The sequence below is a fragment of the Gymnoscopelus braueri genome (assembly GCF_963280865.1).
Source record: "Gymnoscopelus braueri genome assembly, chromosome: 10".
Classification (NCBI taxonomy): Eukaryota; Metazoa; Chordata; class Actinopteri; order Myctophiformes; family Myctophidae; genus Gymnoscopelus; species Gymnoscopelus braueri.
Genome location: NC_137611.1, coordinates 17223302 through 17247649, shown reverse-complemented (window position 1 = coordinate 17247649; position 24348 = coordinate 17223302). Strand labels below are relative to the sequence as shown.

Below are 24348 nucleotides of genomic sequence, written 5' to 3'. Positions count from 1 at the left end.
CACGCATGGACTGTTACCCCCAAAGAGAGACAAAGAGAGCAACTACTAGACTAAGGGATTATGGCTGGTCTGTTTTGGTAAGCCCCATAAAAAACACGATAACTGGTCTGGACTGGGGAGCAGAGTAGCGTGGTGGTGTTGTGCCGTGTGGCAGGACTAGAAAAGGGGGGGGGGGGATGAGGAGGACGATTAGCTAGGGCTAGGGGGTTTGGGGGGGTTCTGGGGGCATGAGGCCCGGGCGTGGGCTCCGCCGCAGTGGCTGCAAACATGGAGCAGCTTGCAAGAGCTGGCTGAGCAACCTAGATCATTAAAATTGTTACAAACCATGCTTTTGCCGCAAAACAAGACGGGGCGCCCACGCCGGTCAGTGGTTCTATTGTTGGCTGGGTAGATGGGTGAGGGGGTGGGGGGATGGCAAGGGGAAGCTGGGGAGGGAAGGGGAGTTGGGGGCTGGAAGGCCGCAGTGGCTGGAGCCGGGGTGGGGCTGGGAGTTGCGAAAGCGCACAAGCTGGTGGGGTGGGCGGAGTTGCCGCATAGGGAGCAAGTTTCTGCCACCCTGCCTGCGAAAAGCCGGCAATAAAGCTTGAGATCTAGGCGACCCCAGTAAGTGCCAAGGTTCCACTGCTGGAGCCTGGCAGCGGCTGTGGAGGAGAACTGGCGGTGGTACTCCTGGAAGAGGATTCCTCCAAAACGGACTGCTAGATCGAGTACCACCGCCATGTAGTCGTCCAACTCCTGTCGTCGGGCTGGGAAAGTGGAGCAGATGACGTCTCGGTAAATGCCGAACGCCAGGCAGAACTCCGCAACGGTGAGTGGAGCGGATCGGGTAGGGGTGGAGTTGCGGAGTTGGATTTGGATGCCGCCGCAGTCCAGGAAGCGTGGCTCGGTGTTGCTGTCGGAGGGGCGGAGGAGGGAAGCCAGGTCGACGTGGTTGCCCTGAAGAATCTGGTTGCGGAGGGAAGGTGGGATTGGTTGGGGGTTCCTGGAAAGTGCGTTGGCCGGTGGGTCCACTGGAAGGGCTGTGGAGAGAGAAAAGGGGGGGGTGGATGGGGGGAGGGGTTATTGAGGGGAGGACAGGAAAGAACAGGGGGGGAAAGTGAAGCGATGCCACCGCTGGTTGTGGCAACGGGATTTGACAGGGTGGCAGGTGTGGCCATGGCAACGCTTGGGTTTTGAGTGGCAGCAGAAGCAGAGTTGGATGTAGGGATGGTTGGGTGGGGGGGTGGGGTGAAAGTGCAGCCTGCTGTACAAGGGATGATAACAAAGACAAGAGAGACATTAATGGGTGGGTGGCAGGCACAGGGTTAACATTGACAGGTAAAATGCTGGAAGAAGGAGTAGTATTGGTAGTAGTAGTAAGCGGAATCAAGGATATGGCTGCGGGCTGGCTTGTGGAGGCGGTGTTCTGTGCAGGCGCTGCTTGGCCAGCCCTGAGGCATCCGGTGCGGTGGGTGACGTCATCCGGAATCGCCGCGCTGAAACGGGATACGCGGCGCGTGACGTCATCGGGCGGCGCCTGGCTCGACGGAGGCCCCGGTGTTGCTGTTGTTGCTAGCGGTGTTGCAGCGAACAGCTGGAAGAGTCCTGCTTTGTTTGTGGAACGGGGGAAGGCGTTTCCGCGGGCTCGGAGCTGCTTCTGGAGTCCCACCGTGGTCCAGTCCTTGATGTCGGGTGGCGGAATATGGGTGCTCGGGTCGGAAGAACCGCGAGGCGAGCGGTTGGAAATACTGGGACGCTGGCTCGGCAGCGTAGCTGGAATAGCCGACGGGGATCTCCGAGCTGCTCGACGGTGTTGGTGGTCTGAGCTTCTTGTGGGTTGTCGGCCCCGCTCCCGTTCACGGGGCTGCGGGCGATGGTGTGTGGATGCACGGGACCGACCTGACCTTGCTGGAGTGGACTGACCGGGCTGTGAAGCGATGTCGGACCGGAGGGAGAAGCTGGATCGCCTGGAAAAGGCTGATGAGACTGAGGCGCTGGGGGAGATGGAACGGCGGGACTGGTTAGAAGGTAAGTTACTTCTAGTACGGCGGGAAGTGCTGGGTTGAGTGGACGGGATGGTGGGCTGACTGGGTGAGATCACGGAGGGCTGACGTCCCCTGGTGATGGGCGTCGGGCTCCTCGGGATGATCCCGCTGATGTTATCGTCGTCGGGCTCCTCGGGATGATCCCGCTGATGTTATCGTCGTCGGACGCGAATAGTTCGAGTGAACTCATGATGCAGAAACGCTACGAGCTTGAGTACGAATGTACGAAAGCGAGTAAGGGGTTTCTGGGTAGTTCTGATGTGTATAAATAGCGCCAGGTAGATTGGTAAGGGGGCGGAGTAAAGGTGTGTATCCCCGCCTCCTGAACATCTGTTGTTCCAACGCCATACAATAAAAAGATTACTTGCATAAAACAATCCACGTCAATGCCTTATCAACTTTTAAATGGGCCTTTACATTTAGACAGTATCTTATCTTGTCTGATATGCACCACTCCAGGTAACTGATCAAACACATTGCATTAATTTATAAATATGGACTCACGGTTGATTTTACTATCTGAAGATCCGGATCCGGATCCGTAGATCCAGTCCGGGTTTTCTTCTTAATAAAAATGGCTAAATCAACAGGAAGTTAACATTTTTATTAAAAAAACTAACAGTACTGGGTTTGGTGATGCTCTATATTGTCTGAATCAAGTTTGTTAGCATTTGTTTCTGTGCTAAAAGAGTGTCTTTGAGAGCTGTTTCACCGTACAATGCAAGTCAATGATGAGCATATTTTGAATTATCAATTTCTAATCAATGGAGCAATTATTTTTGATTCCTTGTCCACCTTTGGAGTTACATCATGGCAAGGTAACTAGACAACCCAAGCCTCTACCAAAGTGGTCTTGCCCTTTAAGTATATATATTGTTTATGTCCCCTCATAAAGGATGTGTATGCGGATACATGTATGAAATTATTTAATTTAGTTTATCCCCTTTGTATGTATAGGTGAAGGGGTTTTACATGAACAAAACAAAGGGGTCGAAATGTCTGTTAATAACATGGACATAAAACGTGTGGAAATTATTATTATTATGAAAGAACTGAATGAATTATTATTTTAACATGTTAATAAAGTATTAAAAAATCACACCCAGTGTGAAGTGGGCGGTGTGGTCACAGTGGTCATCACAGTGATGGAAGTTCACTTAAAGAAAAGTAATATTGTTGACCAACCATTGTACACCCCTAACTTAAAAAAAAAAAATGTGTTTTTTTTAAGTGCATAGTCCTATTTATAGGGCTATGCACATGTGTCATGTTTCACTAGCCAATCACAGTCCTGAATAGACTGTGATTGGCCAATCACGGTGCAGGGTTAGGGGGGTACACTGGTGGCCAATCACAGCGCAGGGTTGGGGGGGTGCAATGGGTGGGGGGGGGGGGGGGTACAATGGTGGCCAATCACAGTGCAGCGAATGTCGATGTCCAAACCTCACATATAGGGGCGGTTTCACAAAAAAAACAGCGAGCCACCTGCAGAGGAAAGAGACATCACTACATTCGGGTGGGAGGTTGCTAAAGGAGGAGCTGTCACACCCGCTGTTTACTCCCAGGCAATGGCTCCAGCTGCAGCTGCAGAGCATTGAAGGCATGCAGCTAAAGAAACTGTAGATACCATTCTGTAAGACTGACTATTTAAGTGTGAAGGAGCTGAGGTCCACTTCTACAACATTAAATTACATTACGGTCATTTAGCAGACGCTTTTATCCAAAGCGACTTACAATAAGTGCATTCAATACTGTAGGTAGGGAACAAAACTACTAATCACCAGAAGTATTAAGTGCATTCTCTTCTAAAACAAGCAACTAAGAGTATACCTAGCGCTAAAGTAAAAGTGCAATATATCAGCTACCTACTTTCATAAACAGATGAGACAAAATAGGAAAATCAAATGAGCAAGAGCTAAAACAAATATGTGTATCGAATAAACAAGATCCAATAAAAAAATAAATAAAACAAGAGTTCGTACAACTAGTTAACTAGTTTGCTCTAGGGCAGTCTCGGTCGAGTGACCCACTTTAAACTCAGACTGGTGGTAGTCCAGCAGGTTGTTCTGGTGGAGATACGAGGACAGTTGTTTGAAGACAGCACGTTCAAGAGTTTTAGATAGGAAGGATAGAAGGGAAACCAGTCTGTAGTTCTTGATCTCAGAGGGGTCAAGTGTCGGTTTCTTCAGGAGGGGGGTGACTCTGGCAGTCTTGAAAGCAGAGGGAAAGCAACCAGACGTTAGAGATGTGTTAATAAGGTGTTAATAAGGAAGAAAGCAGTTTTAGCAGCAGATAGAGAGGAGGAAAAAGAAGAAAGGAGAGATTGGAAGATAAGAAGGTCCTCCGGGAGGTTGCCATTTCTCCATTTGCGCTCAGCCGCTCTCAGGCTCCGTCTCTCAGTTCGCACTGAGTCCGACAACCAGGGGGCAGGTGGAGTTTGGCGTGCAGGCCTGGTGGTGAGGGGACAGAAATGGTCAAGAGAAGAGGATAGAGTAGAGAAAAGAAGATCTGTGGCGCTATCAGGGGATAGAAGAGCGAAGGATTCAGGGGCAGGGAGAGCAGAGAGAACAGAAGAGGAAAGATCAGTTGGGGAAAGTGAGCGAAGATTGCGACGCGAAGAAACCATGTGGGTAGGGAGGGGCTGTGAGGGGGGAGAGGAGAGAGAGAGTATGACATGACCACGACAACCCATTCACAAGAAGGGGGGCCATGGCTGAATGGGTAGAGAGGCCGCCTGGGAAACAGAAGGTCCCAGGTTCGATTCCCAGCCCTGACAATGTGTTGGGTAAACACAGCAAAACCCTTAATCCCTAAGGACCCCCCCAACCTCATGTCTGACCACGTGAGCAGCAATAAGCAGAAATCTTCACCATGGTCTAAGATGAAGACAACGAAGATGAGGAGACTGCACCAGCATGCTGTCCAACAGTTTCTTCCCCCAAACCATCAGAACCCTGAATGCTCATGCTCACTATGAGATGAATTGCACTTTGAATGCATTAGCACTTTTTTACCTTGTTGTTTTTCTTTTTTACTGCAGCTCTCTGTTTCATTTTTCATTTATTAGAACAAAACTGTCATTCTAACAAGCATATATTATTATAATGGAGAATAATGGGGCAAAAAGTGGCAAAAATGCAATTATGAGGTCAATGACCGCTCAAGGTCACCAGAGGTCAGTCAGAAAGTGCTTCCACGTCTGAAATCAAACCTTGGGTACATAGATGATGAAAATGTCATGCTTCTTTCATAAAATGCCCAATTAGTTTGCTTAACTGCCCAGTATAATACGATAAACGAAATGAAATCCTGCTCAATGGAAAGGAAGGGGATATTCATCAACCGTGTGTGTGCATGCGTGCGTAAGTACGTACGTGCGTGTGTGTGTGTGTGTGCTTAGCAAACAGATTCGCACACAATAATAATATTAGTTCAGATTTATATAGCAAAAGTACCCAAAGTCGCTTTACATGAAAGAAAAGGAAGGAATCAACTTCATAAAGAAAAAAGGGGAAAAAAAGGAAAAGGTGGGCTTTGAGTGTGGTTTTGGAGGGATGGAGCGTCTTTAATATTATTCGGGGGTGCATTCCAGAGGGAGGGGCCAGGCGAAACAGAGAAAGTCCTATCACCTTAATTTCTGTAATTTTGTGATTTGTTTGTAAGTCTGGATAGTAAACAGTTAAACACGGTACTTGCATTTACAAATACTTCTGAGATGTTTCCCCATTAAAAAGAGAAATACTCTTTTGACATTTCAATGTGAAAGCTTTTATTTAAATAAGAATGTTCCAATAGCAATGCCCAGAAGTCCCAGAGCTAGACCAACTCCAAAGAAGACAGGTGGACCTGTCAACTTCTGTGAACAAAAGAAGACAATTATGTGTCTGTGTTGCACCCTCTATGTGTTTTCCCCCTGTGTATTGTTTATTGTTTTACTCATAGTATTTTAAATGTGTTTACTGATGTACAGCACTTTGGTTCAACACTGATGTTTTAAATGTGCTCTATGAATAAAGTAGATTGGATTGGACAATTATGTCCAGGGTTACCTGTTAACTTTGATCATCAAGGTCTCATGCTCATCAATGCTTTGCTTATATCGTACAGTTGTTCATTATAACATACAAATAAGTGGAATAATGATTTGGTAATACGAATAATTTGTTCAGTAGGATCCGTAGCCCCCGCAGGGCCTCGTGCTCCACAGTACAGGCATAGATGTCTCCTTTCTGAGGGGTGAAGCGCAGGGTGGAGATGTGAAGGAAGGTCCCATCAGGATTACCCAGGTATCGTGTCATAGAATCTTCTCCAGGGACTTCCACATCATTCTTACTTAGTCCTCTTTACTTTGATGGAAGGAGGGAAAAAAGTGGTTGACAAAGCAGACGAGGGTGTTCTCCACCTCCTCCATCACTTCATCTTTAAGTTTGGAGTAGATGGCGTCACAGTTTCAGAGGCATCTATAATACCAAATAATTTATTTTAATAGTCATGAAATGAAGCAGTGGCTCATGTAACAGTGGATGTTCTGTGGACCCCGTCATTGACAAAAAATACAATAAAAAGACACTTACCTCTGACATTGGTTTAGTCTGATTTGCATCTTTACATCCAAGACAATCTGCATTTGCACTCTCCTCTGACACCCAGTGCAGACTGGTAAAGCCAGGTGACATGGGAGGCAGATGTGATCCGGCTTTCCCACATGACCTGTCTTTTCTTGTAGTCTACATAAGCCACCTCATCATCACCCAGAGTCAGATAAATTCTAATATCATCTGCGTGAAAGCATCCATAGCCAAGGCGTATGACATGTGTTCCCAAAACAGGGTGACATATTTCTTATTTTCTTATAAGACAGATATACGAGAATGGTACACACATACAAGTGCTATATTTGCCCTGTTTGTGCAACTATTGGTAAAATAAGAAATAAGCGGAATGCTTAAGTAGTATGATCACCAAATGCATGATATTATCTAACCTGACACCGTCAAATGGAAGAAAGCTTGCGACACACATTTTGTTTCACAGCGTACTTGCATCTGAGACTCCGGGCGCAGAATCGATGACAGACAGTTTTTCTTTTTTTCAAGCTACTAGGCAGGTGATTGGATGATCCCGCCCCTAGCAGCCGCTGATTGTGTTCGGACACGCAGTGTTCGGCCATCTCTACTCCCTTCGCAATCCCAGACCTCCCTGAAATCAAATGCAAATGAGATTTACGGAGGGAGGGGGTTTACCAGGCTAGATATTATCAGCAATGTGCCTTTATTCACTACAGCATCGACCTCTCTCGTACACTGGAGTGATGCTTTGGGAAAAGGAGGAAGCTAGAGGCCTTTGTGATGCTGACACATCTGCATGGTTTGCTCATAGTTGATGACAGCGTTAGATATTAAATTCCCTCATTCTCACCATGCCATCAAACCTTCTTCCTTGTTGTCATGGGAAAGTGTAAATTAACTTTCAAATGAGGGCTGCACTCAACAACAGAGTGACATCAATACGTATGTGTTCTTCCATTACGGTTTCCTTAAGTTGACATTTTATTCAGGCCTAATAGTTGTAGTTTTGGTGTGTGGGCCTACAGAATGTGCACCTGTACACCAACAGAACATGGGGCAACCACCATGGTTGCTAACACAGCCTAGTGTACAGTAATAGCAAAATAAAGTGTGTGCGTTCATGTCACTAAATACACACACACACACACACACACACACACACACACACACTCACTGACCTACACTAGACACATGCAAAATATATTCATTTGTATTCCTCACTTGGCTGCACTACACCCATTTCACCAACAGATGTCAATCACGTTGCTTTTAACTCTGCAGTGATCATTTCCATGATGGAAATGGCTTCAGAAAAGGCTATAAAAACTTTCTTTGTAGAGAATCCCATAAAGGAAGCATTATTACTAGCCTTAAGAAATGATAACAGAGAAAGCTTAATGTAAACGTAATGCATGTGTCCAGTATCCATGTGGTTTGTTCACTTTTAGGTGAAGTGCATGAATATTTATATGGAGGTATGTTGGCTACGATCATATTTCCTAACATAATTAAAGCTACATATTACGCATAGTGAAAAAGCTCTTTAAATAACTAAATGGGTGGCTCTTAAAAGAGCCGTTTTGGGGTTGTGAAGTGATGGATTAGTTTAAGCACGTTCTCCACGGATACGACGGGCCAGCTGGATGTCTTTGGGCATGATGGTCACCCTCTTGGCGTGGATGGCGCACAGGTTGGTGTCTTCAAACAGACCGACCAGATAAGCCTCGGCTGACTCCTGGAGAGCCATGACAGCGGAACTCTGGAAGCGCAGGTCGGTCTTAAAGTCCTGGGCGATCTCCCTCACCAGGCGCTGGAAGGGCAGCTTGCGGATAAGCAGCTCGGTAGATTTCTGGTAACGACGGATCTCCCTCAGAGCCACTGTACCGGGACGGTAACGGTGAGGCTTCTTCACTCCACCGGTTGCAGGCGCGCTCTTGCGAGCAGCCTTGGTGGCGAGTTGCTTCCTGGGGGCTTTGCCACCGGTGGATTTACGAGCGGTCTGCTTGGTTCTTGCCATCTTTCTCTCTCTGTCTGTAACTTCAGGAGTTGTGGTGTAATGAGCGCAAACTCCTGCTATTTATTTCAGCGGCTCTGAGACGCCGTCTTTCTCGGATTGGTCTCTGGTCGGGAACCTCCTTGTTTGGGGAGGAACCAGAGTTAGACTGGGCGGAACCGATCACGCCACTAGTACTGATTGGTGGGGAGCTCACACACAGTCAGCCCGCACTCTCTGTTGTGCTGTTGTGCTCCCCAAGAAGACCGAGAAAGCCGCCAAGAAATAAATCTCCTTGATTCGACAATCCCCACAAACAAAGGCTCTTTTAAGCGCCACCCACTGTTTCTGTAAAAAAAAAAAAAAGAGTTGCTTCCATTTACCCCCGGGCGCCTGTAGCTTTTCGTGGTTGAAAAGAACGTGAACATTTAATAGCTTGCTGTACTTACTGCTAAATGCAAGAGACTCCTACTCAGGCTATACCCCCTGCGTTTTGTGACTTTTAAAACACTGCTGACTTATTCTCCTGTCCACATGTCTTTGCTGCAACAGCAGATAATTATTGTACTGCATCAACACAATTTACGTCTTTCAATAATATTTGAGTGTGCACATCATACGGCCAGATGCGTGTATGAGAGAATATCAGACGGATCTGCGCCCGCAAGTGTCTTTCCCCCCCTGATTTCTTCACAGTAAACTACCAGCTATCGTTTCCTATCATTGTGTACCGTTTAGCTAGTTTTCTGACACTTTTTTGGTACCCTTATTTTTCAGTCTACAATAATGGGAAGGAGAGAAAAGAAAAGATGACAAAAGCCGCCTCAGTCGGGGCAGTGCAGTAAATAGTCTGGATAGACATGGAAAGGAAAAGCACAAACGGCTATTGAGCCAGTCTTTCTATTGGCCCTTGTTGTCAGTCAATTGACGCAGTAACACCCAGAGCAGGTCAACATTAAATTGCCATTAAATATGGATCTCCTCTTTCTTGATAATATGGGTGGTCCTTAAAAGGACCTTTGTGTTTAGAGCAGACGATGCAATTTACTTGGAGCTGGTGTACTTGGTGACAGCCTTGGTGCCCTCGGACACGGCGTGCTTGGCCAGCTCACCGGGAAGCAGCAGGCGGACGGCCGTCTGAATCTCCCTGGATGAGATGGTGCGACGCTTGTTGTAGTTAGCCAGTTTGGAGGCTTCACCTGCGATGCGCTCAAAGATGTCGTTGACGAAGGAGTTCATGATGCCCATGGCCTTGGAAGAGATACCGGTGTCAGGGTGGACCTGCTTCATGACCTTGTAGATGTAGATGGCATAACTCTCCTTCCTGGACTTTCTGCGTTTCTTACCGCCCTTGGCAGAGGTTTTGGTGACGGCTTTCTTGGAGCCCTTCTTGGGCGCTGGCTTGGCGGGTTCAGGCATGGTTCTTTCTCAAATAGATGAAGATAAGAAGTAACGGTTCGCCGGCGTCGCACCCGTATTTAAACCATGCCAATGCAAATGATGTGTGCGACTCCCAGCACATGATTGGTGCCACTGCTTATGTGACCCACAGAGGGAGGCGTTTTACACGGCTTATGTGACCCACAGAGGGAGGTGTCTTACACTGTCTTTGTTTCTGCATAATGTTTTCCCGCCTGCATCATCTATTGTTCCCGCTAAGGTATAATAAACATTTAGGGTAAATCTATATTTTCCAATTTCAATCTAGTTGTAACACACTTTCTATCGATGCATAATGTATACAGTATAATCTAGTCAATCCACTAACTGCAGACTATTGCTACTAATCACAGATGATACTTCTATGACCTAGCTGTAGTATACAACCCTCGTAGACGTATTTATGATTCTGACGTCTTCAATCTACTAGAGTTGTAGGGTTCACGCCCCATGGAGACCTGGACTTTCTGCACTATGCCCCGTAGACACTCCAAACATGTACAAATGTGAAAATAAAGATGCTTAACCCCAAGCCCCAAATGTTAACTGGCTCTACGGGGTAGTAGTTTAATGTAATAATGCATATCTTTCAATGAAGAAGTCTTTTAATGCCGTCTGTGGCCGAACGCCATTTTTTCACCCTCGTTTACTTCCTGTTTACATTTAGTGTAATTCCGGGTTCCACCGGATGCGCCCCGTCACTACCGCCCATTGGGAACTTCCGACAGAATCGGCCACAGACGGCATTAAAACACTTCTTTATTGAAAGATATGGATTATTACATTAAACTACTACCCCGTAGAGCCATGTTTGGAGTGTCTACGGGGCATAGTGCAGAAAGTCCAGGTCTCCATGGGGCGTGAACCCTACAACTCTCGTAGATTGAAGACGTCAGAATCATAAATACGTCTACGAGGGTTGTATACTACAGCTATCTATGACCCATGTCCCTGACCAGTTGTACCACACAAAGCAATCAAAAATTGCATTTGATCATGTTCATTATAGCTGGGATGAGTGGGGTCTCTGACTGGAGCCGTGTGTAATTTTATTTGATAAATTCAGCGATAAATTCAGCGTGTCATTTTCAACAGTCCCATATGGTCTAGCGGTTAGGATTCCTGGTTTTCACCCAGGCGGCCCGGGTTCGACTCCCGGTATGGGAACTCAATTTATTCCGAACTGATTCAGGGAATATGTCATGATGCTGGCAAGTAGTGGATGTGAATTTAACTGTTATAGTCCATGTTTATAAGCATAGTAGCACGGTCAAATGAAGTCACTCTCTAGACAATATAGAAAATGCTGGACCAATGGTTTCCCCATCTTAATCATGACTATATGAACCGTCTTGTAACAATTACATTTGTGTTATATTACTTATTCGCCTGGAATTAATTGTGCATTGTATTATATACAATATTTTCACAAGTTCAATTTGCAAAGTGAGCTGTACACCCTCAACTTGCACTGTTTTTATAGTTAAAATAATCTTTTACAAAGCATGTTGCATCATGGCCACAATAGTCTACCTTTCCCTGATCCAACCCTGCCCCCCCCACTGGCGACTGCGTTAATAGCATTGCATACACATACATGAAAACAGACAGGTTATCTTGTCCGTTTTTAAACGTTTAGATTCCGACTGACCCCATTATAACGGGATGTCGGAATTATGAGTGGACCCCCACAATATGCCTGGAATGGCATTTATCCAAATAATTATTCAATGTGCAAAGTGAGTTGTACACCCTCAACTTGCACTGTCTTTATATTTAAGTGGCATGTTGCATCATGGCCACAATAGTCTTATCTTGTCCGTTTTTAAACGTTTAGATTCCGACTGGCATGTATTCAAATAGGACCATTCCAAGCTCGAGTTTGCACTACGAGAGATTGTACTAAAACCTAATCAGTGGCCATGAATCATTGTCCTCCATCTAAACTTTATAGGTGGCAAACGACTAAGTGGTCCGGACAAACAAGTATTACCTAAAGTGGCTCACATATCAATAACGGAATAGACTCTGTACAGAAAGTGTGGGCGGCTCTTAAAAGAGCCTTTGGGTTGTTGAGAGCCGAACAAGTGATTTAACCTCCGAAGCCGTACAGAGTGCGCCCTTGTCTCTTCAGAGCATAGACAACATCCATGGCGGTCACGGTCTTTCTCTTGGCGTGCTCGGTGTAGGTGACTGCGTCACGGATCACGTTCTCCAGGAAAACCTTGAGGACACCACGAGTCTCCTCGTAGATCAGACCGGAGATACGCTTCACACCACCACGGCGAGCCAGACGGCGAATAGCGGGCTTAGTGATTCCCTGGATGTTATCACGAAGCACTTTGCGATGACGCTTGGCGCCTCCTTTCCCAAGACCTTTGCCTCCTTTTCCTCTGCCTGACATTTTGAGTTCAGCTGAAGTTTCAAACCTGAATGTCTCTCATGTCCAAAGCCTTGCGTATTTATCTGTGTTCTGAGGACGTATAGGAAGACAGGCAGCCTGCTCTGCACTGGGCGTTGCCTAAAAAGCTGCTCCTTTATTCTGTGTTCTGCATGACAATGACCTCTCCAACGGTTATTTTGAACATGGTTATAAAGCTGAGGCAATTAACTAATATGTATATCTAAGTCATGTCTGTTTGCTCTATTTTTATTTGATTACTTATAGGCATTTTAAGTAACACAAGAGCCATACTGATGTTATCTTTATATAATTGAAAATCCCAATAAATATATTGTTTAAAAAAAAAACTATTCCCCCTTAAACGGCAGTATGTATACCATGTATTTTTAAGAATACCTTATTGTAAATAAAAACACTCACAACATTCACATTATCACAGCCATGAGTAGGTTCACAGTCACAAAAAAACACATCTCCAGACTTCAACATAAATAGTGAAAAAGATACATAATATACAGTAATACTATACAGTCATAGCATTTATATATATTGCTCATGTCATGAGTAGCTGATATGATGTAGTAAAGACAGGCTTCTCAGACAACAACACAAAAACAGTATATCAATAGTACAATATAGGGGGATTTCTATGCACGTGTGCACACTTGATGTGTGACAGATTAAACAAGTTCCATAGTCCAGTAGAATGCTACTATCGGTATCTATCCATCTATCTATCTACACTGTTATTTTAAAACAATGGTGATATGGAATCCATGTTGACTGTGTGCAAAAGTTATATCTGATCCGTTATATGTTTATATAACCTCATATGTTACTGTTGAAACTTTGTGGTGCTGCTATTCGTGTCTCCCTTATAAAATAGAACATTTATTTCAATGGGACAAACATGGATAATCTATTCTAGATGTCCATTTTCACTGAGCTCTAGAATATTTCAAATGCATCATCTGGGGCTGAAATGACTAAACTAGGCTACCTTAAATCAATATGACATTTAGAAAGACTACACTACTGGCATTTTGGATTTGATCATCAATAGCAAAACCAAAGATTTAAGGGTTAACACAGTTAGTTAACGGTTATTATGGGGGGGGGGGGGGGGGGGTTGACTTTCAAAGGAGTCATTTCATTTCAGATTTTTGACGCCTTTCCTCAAAAATAGTGAGCTGGGTAGACACAGCAAACTCCAGAACATGTTACAAATGGTTTATGGTCATTATACGTGAAAATGACGAAATAAAAACTCTTATGAAAAGTTGTGGTTGGCTCTTAAAAGAGCCTTTTGTTGGTAAAGGTGGGATAGGTTTATAACAGTTTACTTCTTCTTGGGAGCTGCCTTCTTTGCTGCCTTGGGTTTGGCAACCTTCTTGGCTGGGGCTTTCTTGGCTGCTGCAGGCTTCTTGGCTACTTTCTTGGGACTCTTGGTGGCTTTCTTCGGGCTTTTAGCTGCTACCTTCTTGGCAGCAGCAGGCTTCTTGGCTTTCTTCGGCGATTTCTTGGCGGCCACAGGCTTCTTTGCTGCCACCTTCTTTGGCTTTTTGGCCGCGGCGGGTTTCTTGGCAGCAGCGGGCTTCTTAGCTTTGACAGCTTTCTTGACAACAGGCTTCTTCGCCTTAACTGCTACAGCTGTCTTGTTCATCTTGAAAGATCCAGATGCGCCGGTACCTTTGGTTTGAACCAGAGTGCCTTTTGCTACCAGGCTCTTGACGGCGATCTTGACGCGGGCCTTATTCTTCTCCACATCGTAGCCGCCGGCAGTCAGAGCTTTCTTGACCGCAGCCAGGGACACGCCGCTCCGTTCTTTGGAGGCGGACACGGCCTTGACTACAAGTTCAGCGACGCTGGGGCCGGCCTTCTTGGGTCGGGGAGCTGCCTTCTTCTTGGCGGCCTTGGCCGGAGCCGGAGCTGGTGCGACTTCTGCCATGATTCAATCAGATGCGGGTAGTAGCTTGCCTTAATGTAAAGTCTCGGTACGGTAGATTAGACTGGTGGTGAGCACAGTGAAGGGGCTGGACTTAAACACAACATGAGAACCATGTAGAGTCAATGCACACAGGGCCCCTCTTCTCTAGGTGGCTTAATGTGCCACTTGTGTTTTCTCCTCGACAAAAAACAAGATATTATAAACGACTGTGTACATTATGAAATGTAACAAAGGGCACACTGCTAGCACACTTGTGCCCTTTTGTCATGAACATTATCTGAGACGCGAAGAACGCTCTCGTTTTGTATTGATAGGCTCAACACCTCACTCTTCAACGGGCAAAACACAATTCCCCCATCATTTTCCTTCTAAAACAATGTTAAACTATGTTACATTAACACCAATCCTCGTAATCCTCTTAGCAGACATACCCGGCAACAGGATAACATAAACTATACTCTTGTTTTATTGTCCGTTTAGTTATAAATAGAAGGTTTTCTGACCTTAGTAAACACACTCCAGTTGATGGCAGCAACTCCCATTGACAGCTATTGAATGGTGGAAAGCTTTGTTCATTTGTGGACGAATAACTTACTGTGAGTAATATATCTGATATAACATCTGATCAAACTAAAGTAAACAAAATAAAGCGTATCTTATACAATCAACTGCTGCGGTCTGTACTTTGCCTATGGAGACAGACATGCTGGTACACAAGCCAGCACGTACCCTTCACATTTTAAAACTCCATGATGCAATGTATATCCTGCTGCATCCCGTTTTATGATCAATTATCATTGTGTTCTGTATGAAAACAGTGGGACTGCCATAGCAAATATGTCCATCCCCATATCAATTAGGCCTACCTTTATAGCAGCATGGGACAGAACTGTGCAGTACATATATCACAAGTGACCTGTTGCTGTAAGTTATTTTCTTTGGTAAAGCTACCTGGGAGCAAATATGTATTACTCATATATTTGAATTGACACATCGTCTGATTTTGATTGATTGAATACTTATACTTTATTAACAGTTTGCAAATAGCACAGTGGTACAATTGTACAATGATGCTAAAAGGATAACACAAAAAAGCCCTGGTTTCCATTACAACGATATTCAAGACATCATCAACACTATAGCAATAAACGTATATGCCCAGTAAACAGTTTAGGGGGGGGGGGGGTTCTGGTGTTGGGCTTAGATTACTTTTCTACCAGGACCAGTTACTAATTAATTCTTCTCATATTTATTTAACTTTAAATGCAGACTTGGAAAAATTGTTTATTTCACAACAGATTAGGGCCCACTCACAACAAAGAATTGTTATGCAATTCCATATCCAAATATTGTTAATGGTTCCTTACATTCTGGTGTTCTTTCCATTTGCTGATGTAACGGGACAATAATGCATGTGTGACGGGATCGAAATCCTCAAGGATGGTTTTATTTTCATTTTTAGTGAAGAAGTAACAGTGTGAATGCAGTGTTTTCTACTGTTGCAGACAAAATGTCCACCTCTGGTCATTGTAATATGCCTGTTAATTAGACCGTTGGCCAGCCTACTCGGGAACAATGGCAGTTGGGGAATGCGTCATGCCCCAGCCCCACCTGTTCATGCAATGACCGTTAGCAGATAACCCGACCGACTCCCGTTGTACCCGTCTGTCTGTGTCCCTTAATGCAGTTGTCGTAACCCCATTATTATAACTCAATTGAGCATATATACTCATTGAAAACCCACACATCCATGGTCCTGATGACTGATTTTATTTTTCACTATATATATATATGTATAGGCTATATACATTTTTTTTATTGAAAAACATAAACGTGGCCCTATCACGCATTGGGATAGCAGGGGAAATAATGTTATTTGGAGGGCTCTATACTCCTTTATCAATCATTTGTTTTATGTTGTGTTTACCAAGGACTAGCGATGGAGCGGAGAGAACCCCATCACTAATCAAATAGCCCAGTAGAGCAGACCATTATGGGAATTACATTACAACTTCCAAAGTAATTTTGGAGGGAAAACACTAACGGCCCCCTAAAATATTATGAACTCATATACACTCAAGTTGATTTTCCCTGCTATAATTACAGCCATAACGGCTTGGCTAACGGTTTTAATAAGGGGAAATCTCTTACAGAAATAAGTGGGTGGCTCTTAAAAGAGCCGTTTTGGGATAGTGACAATATCAGATAAGTTTAAGCACGTTCTCCACGGATACGGCGGGCCAGCTGGATGTCTTTGGGCATGATGGTCACCCTCTTGGCGTGGATGGCGCACAGGTTGGTGTCTTCAAACAGACCGACCAGATAAGCCTCGGCTGACTCCTGGAGAGCCATGACAGCGGAGCTCTGGAAGCGCAGGTCGGTCTTGAAGTCCTGGGCGATCTCCCTCACCAGGCGCTGGAAGGGCAGCTTGCGGATCAGCAGCTCGGTAGATTTCTGGTAACGACGGATCTCTCTAAGAGCCACTGTACCGGGACGGTAACGGTGAGGCTTCTTCACTCCACCAGTTGCCGGTGCGCTCTTGCGAGCAGCCTTGGTGGCGAGCTGCTTCCTTGGGGCTTTGCCACCGGTGGACTTACGAGCGGTCTGCTTGGTTCTTGCCATCTTTCTCTCTGTCTGATTCTGTAGTGTCAAATATGTGACGGACAAAGCGCAAACTCCTGCTCTTTATCTCAACGGCTCTGAGACGCCGTCTTTCTCTGATTGGTCTCTGGTCAGGAACCTCCTTGTTTGGGGAGGAACCACAGTTTAGACTGGGAGAAACCGATCACGGCACGAGTCTAGTGCTGATTGGTGGGGCGCTCATACACAGTCAGCCCGCGCTCTCATTCATGGTCAGGAACCTCCTTCTCTGGGAGGAACCGTCCACGCCACTAGTAGTGATTGGAGGGGCGCTCATACACACTCACCCCGCGCTCTCACTCATTTTTATGATTGGTGGGGCGCACGCAGACAGCGCTGAGTTGAAGATATAAATGGTTTCGTGTTCCTATCCTCCAGCACATTTCTTCGTAGTCTAACACAAGAAAGAAAGCAGAAAAATGTCAGGACGAGGCAAAACCGGAGGGAAGTCCAGGGCGAAGGCCAAGACCCGCTCATCTCGTGCCGGGCTCCAGTTCCCCGTCGGTCGTGTTCACAGGCTGCTGCGCAAAGGCAACTATGCCCAGCGTGTCGGTGCCGGCGCCCCGGTCTATCTGGCGGCTGTCCTTGAGTACCTAACCGCTGAGATCCTGGAGTTGGCTGGAAACGCTGCCCGTGACAACAAGAAGTCTCGCATCATCCCCCGTCACCTCCAGCTGGCCGTCCGCAACGACGAGGAGCTCAACAGACTGCTGGGTGGAGTGACCATCGCTCAGGGTGGTGTGCTGCCCAACATCCAGGCTGTCCTGCTCCCCAAAAAGACCGAGAAAGCCGCCAAGAAATAAATCCACTTCATTCGACTGAATAAACCCCACAAAGGCTCTTTTAAGAGCCACCCACTGTTTCAACATAATGAGTCAAATCCCTCGATTGCGATCATGATTTATACATTTATATGGGGAACTATGTTTCTTTAATATCGTGACAAGACTAGTTGCATGTTTACTACCCCCCCCCCTTCAACCTAATTGTATTTAATCAAGTATTGGAGCACGATGTGAACTTTAGATTGTCATCCCAACAGAAGTACAAAACAGAAATGTAAATTCACAGCAAAGAATATACATCAGGTTGCATAATGTCAACAGTACGCAATCAACGTGTCAGATTTTATGGCGCTCTGTGGGCCATTCACTAACTCTTATGTATTTTCTGCTAGTGTAGTGAAGCTGCTGTAATAGCTAATACTAAATAGTTGCCAGCAGACTTCAAAAGCAGGCCTGTGACAATAGACAAAATAATGACGCGAGGACAAATGTTAGATGCTCAAGTGGAAGAATAACTACATATTTGATAACTAAGTCATCCAATTCACAATATATATGTTGATGGTCCCTTCAGCCAAAACGTTTAATGTGTTCATACAAACATTACAAAGGACCCTGCCTATTCAGAGCAACCATTAATTTATATTTACTAAATAATCCTCTGATTGCCTATGCTTCTTATTCCATTTTGCTGCCATTTAGTTGGATTAAATTATCCTTTGATACTTAATTCTGCACTGTGTATATCGCAGGTTGGCCACTTTTATATAGCTTAACCACGAGGTACTGCGTCACAGATGCCAGGTTTCATCTATTCCTAGTTACTCATGGTCCTTTACTCACCATGTCGGCTCTGCTTGTCATCAAACAATATCTGATGAATGACAATTGTCAACTTAACTAAACGGTTTGGCGGGCAGGCTCTGTGGTTGGGCATTTAGACCCTCTTTCTTGAAAATGTGGGTGGTCCTTAAAAGGACCGTTGTTTTCGTAGCAGACTAACAGTTTACTTGGAGCTGGTGTACTTGGTCACAGCCTTGGTGCCCTCAGACACGGCGTGCTTGGCCAGCTCACCGGGGAGCAGCAGGCGGACGGCGGTCTGGATCTCCCTGGATGTGATGGTGCGTTTCTTGTTGTAGTTGGCCAGTTTGGAGGCTTCACCGGCGATGCGCTCAAAGATGTCGTTGACAAAGGAGTTCATGATGCCCATGGCCTTGGAGGAGATACCGGTGTCAGGGTGGACCTGCTTCATAACCTTGTAAATGTAGATGGCGTAGCTCTCCTTCCTGGACTTTCTGCGCTTCTTGCCGCCCTTAGCGGCGGATTTGGTGACGGCTTTCTTGGAGCCCTTCTTGGGCGCTGGCTTAGCAACTTCAGGCATTTTGACGATATTCGATGACTAGTGGCGAAGAATGAATTCACAGCAATATATCCCACCAGTATTTATACAGAGCCATGCAAATCTAGTGTGTGACTCCCAGCATAGGATTGGCTGATCTTGCCACAAAGAGGGTGGTGTCTTTGCTTCTGCATAATGTTTTCCCGCTCGTATGCTCCATTGTCCCTGTAACATTTTGAGGGACGTGTAATGAGGGATGTATAATTTGTTGCAAAAGTCATTTGGTTATTGTTATGTTTCTGCTTTGATCTTTAAACTATATACAGTGTGTCATGCTTACTACTGTTGCTGCTCTGACACCCACATTTCCTCATGGGGATCAATAAAGGTCTACAATAGCTTATATCTATCTGTCTATTCATTCCAGGAGGGGCCTAAATATTCCCAATAATGTGGAGACTGGTGGTGTGCACTCTGTTTTAGTGCCCAGAATGTTTTGTATATAACACACTAATACACTTCTTATTGTCAATACATTACTAACAGCAAAAATATATATATATATATTATTATTTGTTGAATATTGCTCATCATTGGTAACCATGATGATATAGGTGGGGCCCGGGGACCCCCAGGGGTCCGTGAAGGGGTTCCCTAGCCAAATTAGTTGAATAGCACCAACATCACTTTAACCACTTAAAAACCCTATCAGCTGTTTGAAAACAGCTGATCGACAAGCTCATGAGAGCTTGTCGATCTGCATCAAAAATCTTGATTTAATGTGAAAATGCTGGTATATATTTTGTAAACATTTTAATAACATGCATCTTGTATGTGGGTGTGATATAGAATTATTGATCTTCAGCTTTTCAGGTTGATGTTCTCATGTTGGTACCTGATTCTAGCTCTTCAGGCTGATTGATATCAATTAGTTAATGAATTATTATTAATCGATCATGTGTAAACATGATTATCTTCTTCTATGCCAAAATAGAGAACCTGGTACACTGGCAGCATGGTGTGTTGTTTGTATTATTCATATATCATAGCAACATTGTGTATTGAGAATTGTGGGGTTAATGATACAATGGGGTTGGCAAGAAGTGTCTTACATTTTGTAGTCATGTTGGTTTGTAGCTATTGGAAAAGACATGTGCACCATTTCTGCACAGAACATGCCAGAAAATGTCAAACTGAGGAATATTGAATATTGCATCTACTTTAAGTGAATGAAGGTGTTCTCTTACATGTCTAAGTTATTACACTGCATTAGAGGCTTAAATTGTATTCCTTGTTTCCTTATTCCACAGTGTTCCTGTATATTGTCATATTCCTATGACAAATACAGATTACAACACTTGATAATGTAGCTACAGTCAAATTTTACTCTCTAAAATAGCACTTACAGAACGTACTACTCGTTTTCTATGATGTTTTTGCATAGTATTGTATATTTGCAGACCTTGTATTGAACTGTGCTTGCCCGTGCTTTTTCTTTGCAAACTGCTAATAAAGTATTCAATCAATCAAAAATGGTGAAGATGCTGTCATTAAGGTCAATTACAATTGTATATATGTTTTTTTTTTAATGGTGCTTTATTGAATTTCACCTGTCAATTATTCAGGATAAAAATGTAAGTACTTTTGAATGTTTTCTCATGCCAATAAAAGCTAATTTGAATTGGATGTGCTTGTGCGAGAGAAACAGTGGGGGTGATAGGGACAAAGGCTTGCCACTAGATACAGTGTCAGCCAATAGGCTATATGAGACATAGTTCCTTACAACCATAAAAATACAGGTATACAAGATAACAGTTAGGCCCTTATAAAGTGCGCAAACACTACCCGGTTCTAGAGTAGAGTAGACGTAGAGTACAATAATAAATTAAAAAAAGACGATTTCAAAAAGTGAAATATCCCTTTAAATGTATAGTAGGCTATATCACATAAAAAAATGTTTAAATCTCAGCGGCTCTCTATTGTGTTTTTTTATTTTTTTTATTTTGTTTGTATTAGTGTGTGTGTGTGTGTGTGTGTGTGTGTGTGTGTGTGTGTGTGTGTGTGTGTGTGTGTGTGTGTGTGTGTGTGTGTGTGTGTGTGTGTGTGTGTGTGTGTGTGTGTGTGTGTGTGTGTGTGTGTGTGTGTGTGTGTGTGTGTGTGTGTGTGTGTGTGTGCGTGCGTGCATGCGTGTGTGTGTGTGTGTGTGTGTGTGTGTGTGTGTGTGTGTGTGTGTGTGTGTCTGTGTCTGTGTACGTGTGTGTACGCAGCGCGACTACGTTGTGAGCTTGTCGATTTGCTATTTTCAGCAAAAAGATATCCATAAATTCAAGTCTCCATGGGGTGACTAATCGTTAGAAAAAAAGTCTTTTTGGGGGTGAACTATCCCTTTAAGTGGTTAAAACAGGGATCGCAGTATTCACAGATCTTGTTGAATATTTGGCTTGCAAGAACTTTCAATGGCAAGAATCCCCTCTGTTCACACAGTGTGTAGGTGTGTGGATGATACGTACCGTCCAAACGCTGTACTGGAAATATTTCTGTTCGGACTGAAACACAAGAGAACAAAAAAATATATTTTAGAAATGACAGACAGACAGACAGACAGACAGACAGACAGACAGACAGACAGACAGACAGACAGACAGACAGACAGACAGACAGACAGACAGACAGACAGACAGACAGATACATAGAGATAGTTGGGCATAATGTAGACACACAGATAACACCCCGCCCCAACATACAATTGAACCTTATAGTAGATATAATGCCCAAATATGGACATGCCAGATGTCACAACACTGATATCAATGTTGACGTCATAGATTGCTGTCATCGTAGATGGGCTGATGTCAAAACTGGCTTCAAAATACATTGTGACTTTGTGTCTATTCTACCCGCACAATAACCTGGTCGATGCTGGGTACTGATATAGACAGGCACACAGTGCTGACGTCACAGTACTGATCATATATTTGACGTCATAGACCGGCCTCCAAGTAATCTGTCATATGACACTGACAATCTACAGTAAAAGGCGTCACTTTGGAACCTATTTCAAGAGAGCCTCCTTCAACCACACAATAACCTGGGCCATGCTGATTACAGATTGTAGGACTATTCTAGGCCGGCCTATTTGGGACCATGCATGTCGGGAACGCACTGCTATGCGGCCAAGAGCCTTAGCTCCTCCCTGACCTCTAAAGGACATTCTTCAACCATTTGTTCTTTTGCTCTACCTTCACTCTCTTCCTCTGCCTGTGTATGAAGACAGTAGAGACCAGTGTTGTTAAACATCACATTTCACGTAAAGCATGCGAAACATGTTTTGACTTTCTTCCATAGAATGGACGTGGATGGGGAAGAAGCGCGACAGAGGGAGCCCTTGTAGCTGCAACCAGCTCAACTTTAATGGTAGCTTTGTAGATTTTTGTAGCAGCTACAAATGTCGGGTGTCACTTTGTATCTTCATGTCGCTGGCTTGCACTGAAAATGAATGGTAGCTTGTAACTTTGTAACTACCAGTGTGGATGCATAATTATGTCCAGGACACACTGACAAACAAATGGTTTGTGTTGTGTGTGACATCAGAATAGAGCTCTGGTCAACTTATATAAGAAGATGCACACATCCATAACAGAGAATCTAGACATCTATTGGGGAATATATGTAGAGTGGCTGAGAGAGACACAAATACAGCGAGGAACTCAGAGACAGAGAGAGAGAGAGAGAGAGAGAGAGAGAGAGAGAGAGAGAGAGAGAGAGAGAGAGAGAGAGAGAGAGAATGTTGTGCTGGACGTTGCCCATGAAAAGAGGTCCGGTGCATCCGGAAATAATACCAGAGGGACACTTGCTTGCTTGTGCTGCTGAACCAGTGGGGGACAAGGTGTACTACTTCGGAGGGTACTTTAACAACACATCCTACACCATGGATCAGAATGATGTGACCGTCCTAGACACAGTGACTTTACTCTGGATGAAGTTTCCCCCAGTGACCCCCAAAAGAGGAGGAAGACGTCCTCTTGAGGTTCCCTCCATGCGCTGGGGCCACACAGCTGTGCTGGTAGAATCTATCATCTACATCTGGGGGGGTGCAGTGAATTGTAAGAGAATACAGGATGTCGGAGATTCTGGGGCTTATACCGTCAGCGGGGACTACTGGGACAACGTTCTTTATGCATTTGATGTCGACACCCACAGATGGTTAAAGCCCAATATTTCTGGGTTTGTTCCTGCAACGAGGGTCGGCCACTCAGCCCGTGTCTTGGTGAAGGTCATGTACGTGTATGGAGGATACAACAAGCTAACAGGATTTACTAATAACATCTACAAGTTGGACACCTGTACAATGGTTTGGTCTTTAATTAACACCAGAGGCACTCCGCCACTTGCTTCAGAACGTCACTCTGCCACCGTCATCGGGACAAAGATGTTTGTATTTGGGGGCGATGGGGGAGAGGCGGAATACTACAACAACATTAATGTGTTCGACACAGAGACCAACTGTTGGCTGAACACATCTTCTGCACAGCTTCTTCCAGAAGGACGGCGTGGTCATTTAGCTTTCGCGTACAATGGAGAGCTGTACATATTTGGTGGTTCCGTCCACAGAATGGCATATGACGTTCGGAAGTTCAATGATCTGTGGAAGTTAAATTCTAAGACCTTTTCTTGGCAGACGGTTGAGCCCAAGGGGAGAAGCCTGGATTGTCTTTCTGCTAGGTGGTGTTGCACGGTAGGAGATCGTATCCTCTTTGGAGGATACAGAGACCAGATCTTAGACTTAAGTCCTAGTCTGAAGACGGTATGCAAGCTAGCAGTTATTCAGTATGGTCTGCAGCAGTCGGGACTCCCACACAACATCAGGTGGGAACTGGCAGCCATGACAACAGGAACAAAAAGAAAACACCATGAAATGAATGAATGAATGAATAAAATAAATAAAGCTTACCATAAACAAAATGATCATTGTTTACAATGATCCCTTCATTCATCAAGTCGTAGTTTTCGTTCCCCACCTATGTTGAATGCACTTATTGTAAGTCGCTTTGGATAAAAGCGTCTGCTAAATGTAATGTAATCAATAACTGTACTGGTGACACGGGTTCAGAGCACTGTTGACAACCTTTTTTTTTTTTTCAGGCAGGATCATGGTTCACAATTGTATCATGATTATTGACCACGAAGAGTTTTGAAGAAATGTTTGC

General features: G+C 44.7%; 7 protein-coding genes across 7 annotated transcripts; 1 reads left to right on the top strand and 6 right to left on the bottom strand.

Annotated features, from left to right (window-relative positions):
* Nucleotides 1-8198: 8198 nt before the first annotated feature.
* Nucleotides 8199-8609, bottom strand: LOC308093983 (histone H3.2; the record flags this gene model as incomplete). The annotated part of the gene is made up of 1 exon (XM_080440399.1): nt 8199-8609. One exon carries the CDS (start codon nt 8607-8609, stop codon nt 8199-8201), a length of 411 nt encoding a protein of 136 aa, XP_080296525.1.
* Nucleotides 8610-9629: 1020 nt separating this feature from the next.
* LOC308093998 (histone H2B-like) lies at nt 9630-10004 on the bottom strand (the record flags this gene model as incomplete). The annotated part of the gene is made up of 1 exon (XM_080440414.1): nt 9630-10004. The coding sequence occupies one exon, from the start codon at nt 10002-10004 to the stop codon at nt 9630-9632; it is 375 nt and encodes a 124-aa protein (XP_080296540.1).
* Nucleotides 10005-12117: 2113 nt separating this feature from the next.
* Nucleotides 12118-12429, bottom strand: LOC308094002 (histone H4; the record flags this gene model as incomplete). The annotated part of the gene is made up of 1 exon (XM_080440418.1): nt 12118-12429. The coding sequence occupies one exon, from the start codon at nt 12427-12429 to the stop codon at nt 12118-12120; it is 312 nt and encodes a 103-aa protein (XP_080296544.1).
* A 1339-nt stretch (nt 12430-13768) lies between these two features.
* Nucleotides 13769-14377, bottom strand: LOC308093974 (histone H1-like; the record flags this gene model as incomplete). The annotated part of the gene is made up of 1 exon (XM_080440390.1): nt 13769-14377. One exon carries the CDS (start codon nt 14375-14377, stop codon nt 13769-13771), a length of 609 nt encoding a protein of 202 aa, XP_080296516.1.
* A 2085-nt stretch (nt 14378-16462) lies between these two features.
* Nucleotides 16463-17008, bottom strand: LOC308093978 (histone H3.2). The gene has a single exon (XM_080440394.1). The coding sequence runs from the start codon at nt 16997-16999 to the stop codon at nt 16589-16591; it is 411 nt and encodes a 136-aa protein (XP_080296520.1). The 5' UTR covers nt 17000-17008; the 3' UTR covers nt 16463-16588.
* A 428-nt stretch (nt 17009-17436) lies between these two features.
* On the top strand, nt 17437-17820 carry LOC308093989 (histone H2A-like; the record flags this gene model as incomplete). The annotated part of the gene is made up of 1 exon (XM_080440405.1): nt 17437-17820. One exon carries the CDS (start codon nt 17437-17439, stop codon nt 17818-17820), a length of 384 nt encoding a protein of 127 aa, XP_080296531.1.
* Nucleotides 17821-18808: 988 nt separating this feature from the next.
* LOC308093997 (histone H2B-like) lies at nt 18809-19212 on the bottom strand (the record flags this gene model as incomplete). Its single annotated transcript, XM_080440413.1, has 1 exon — nt 18809-19212. The coding sequence occupies exon 1, from the start codon at nt 19181-19183 to the stop codon at nt 18809-18811; it is 375 nt and encodes a 124-aa protein (XP_080296539.1). The 5' UTR covers nt 19184-19212.
* Nucleotides 19213-24348: the final 5136 nt, after the last annotated feature.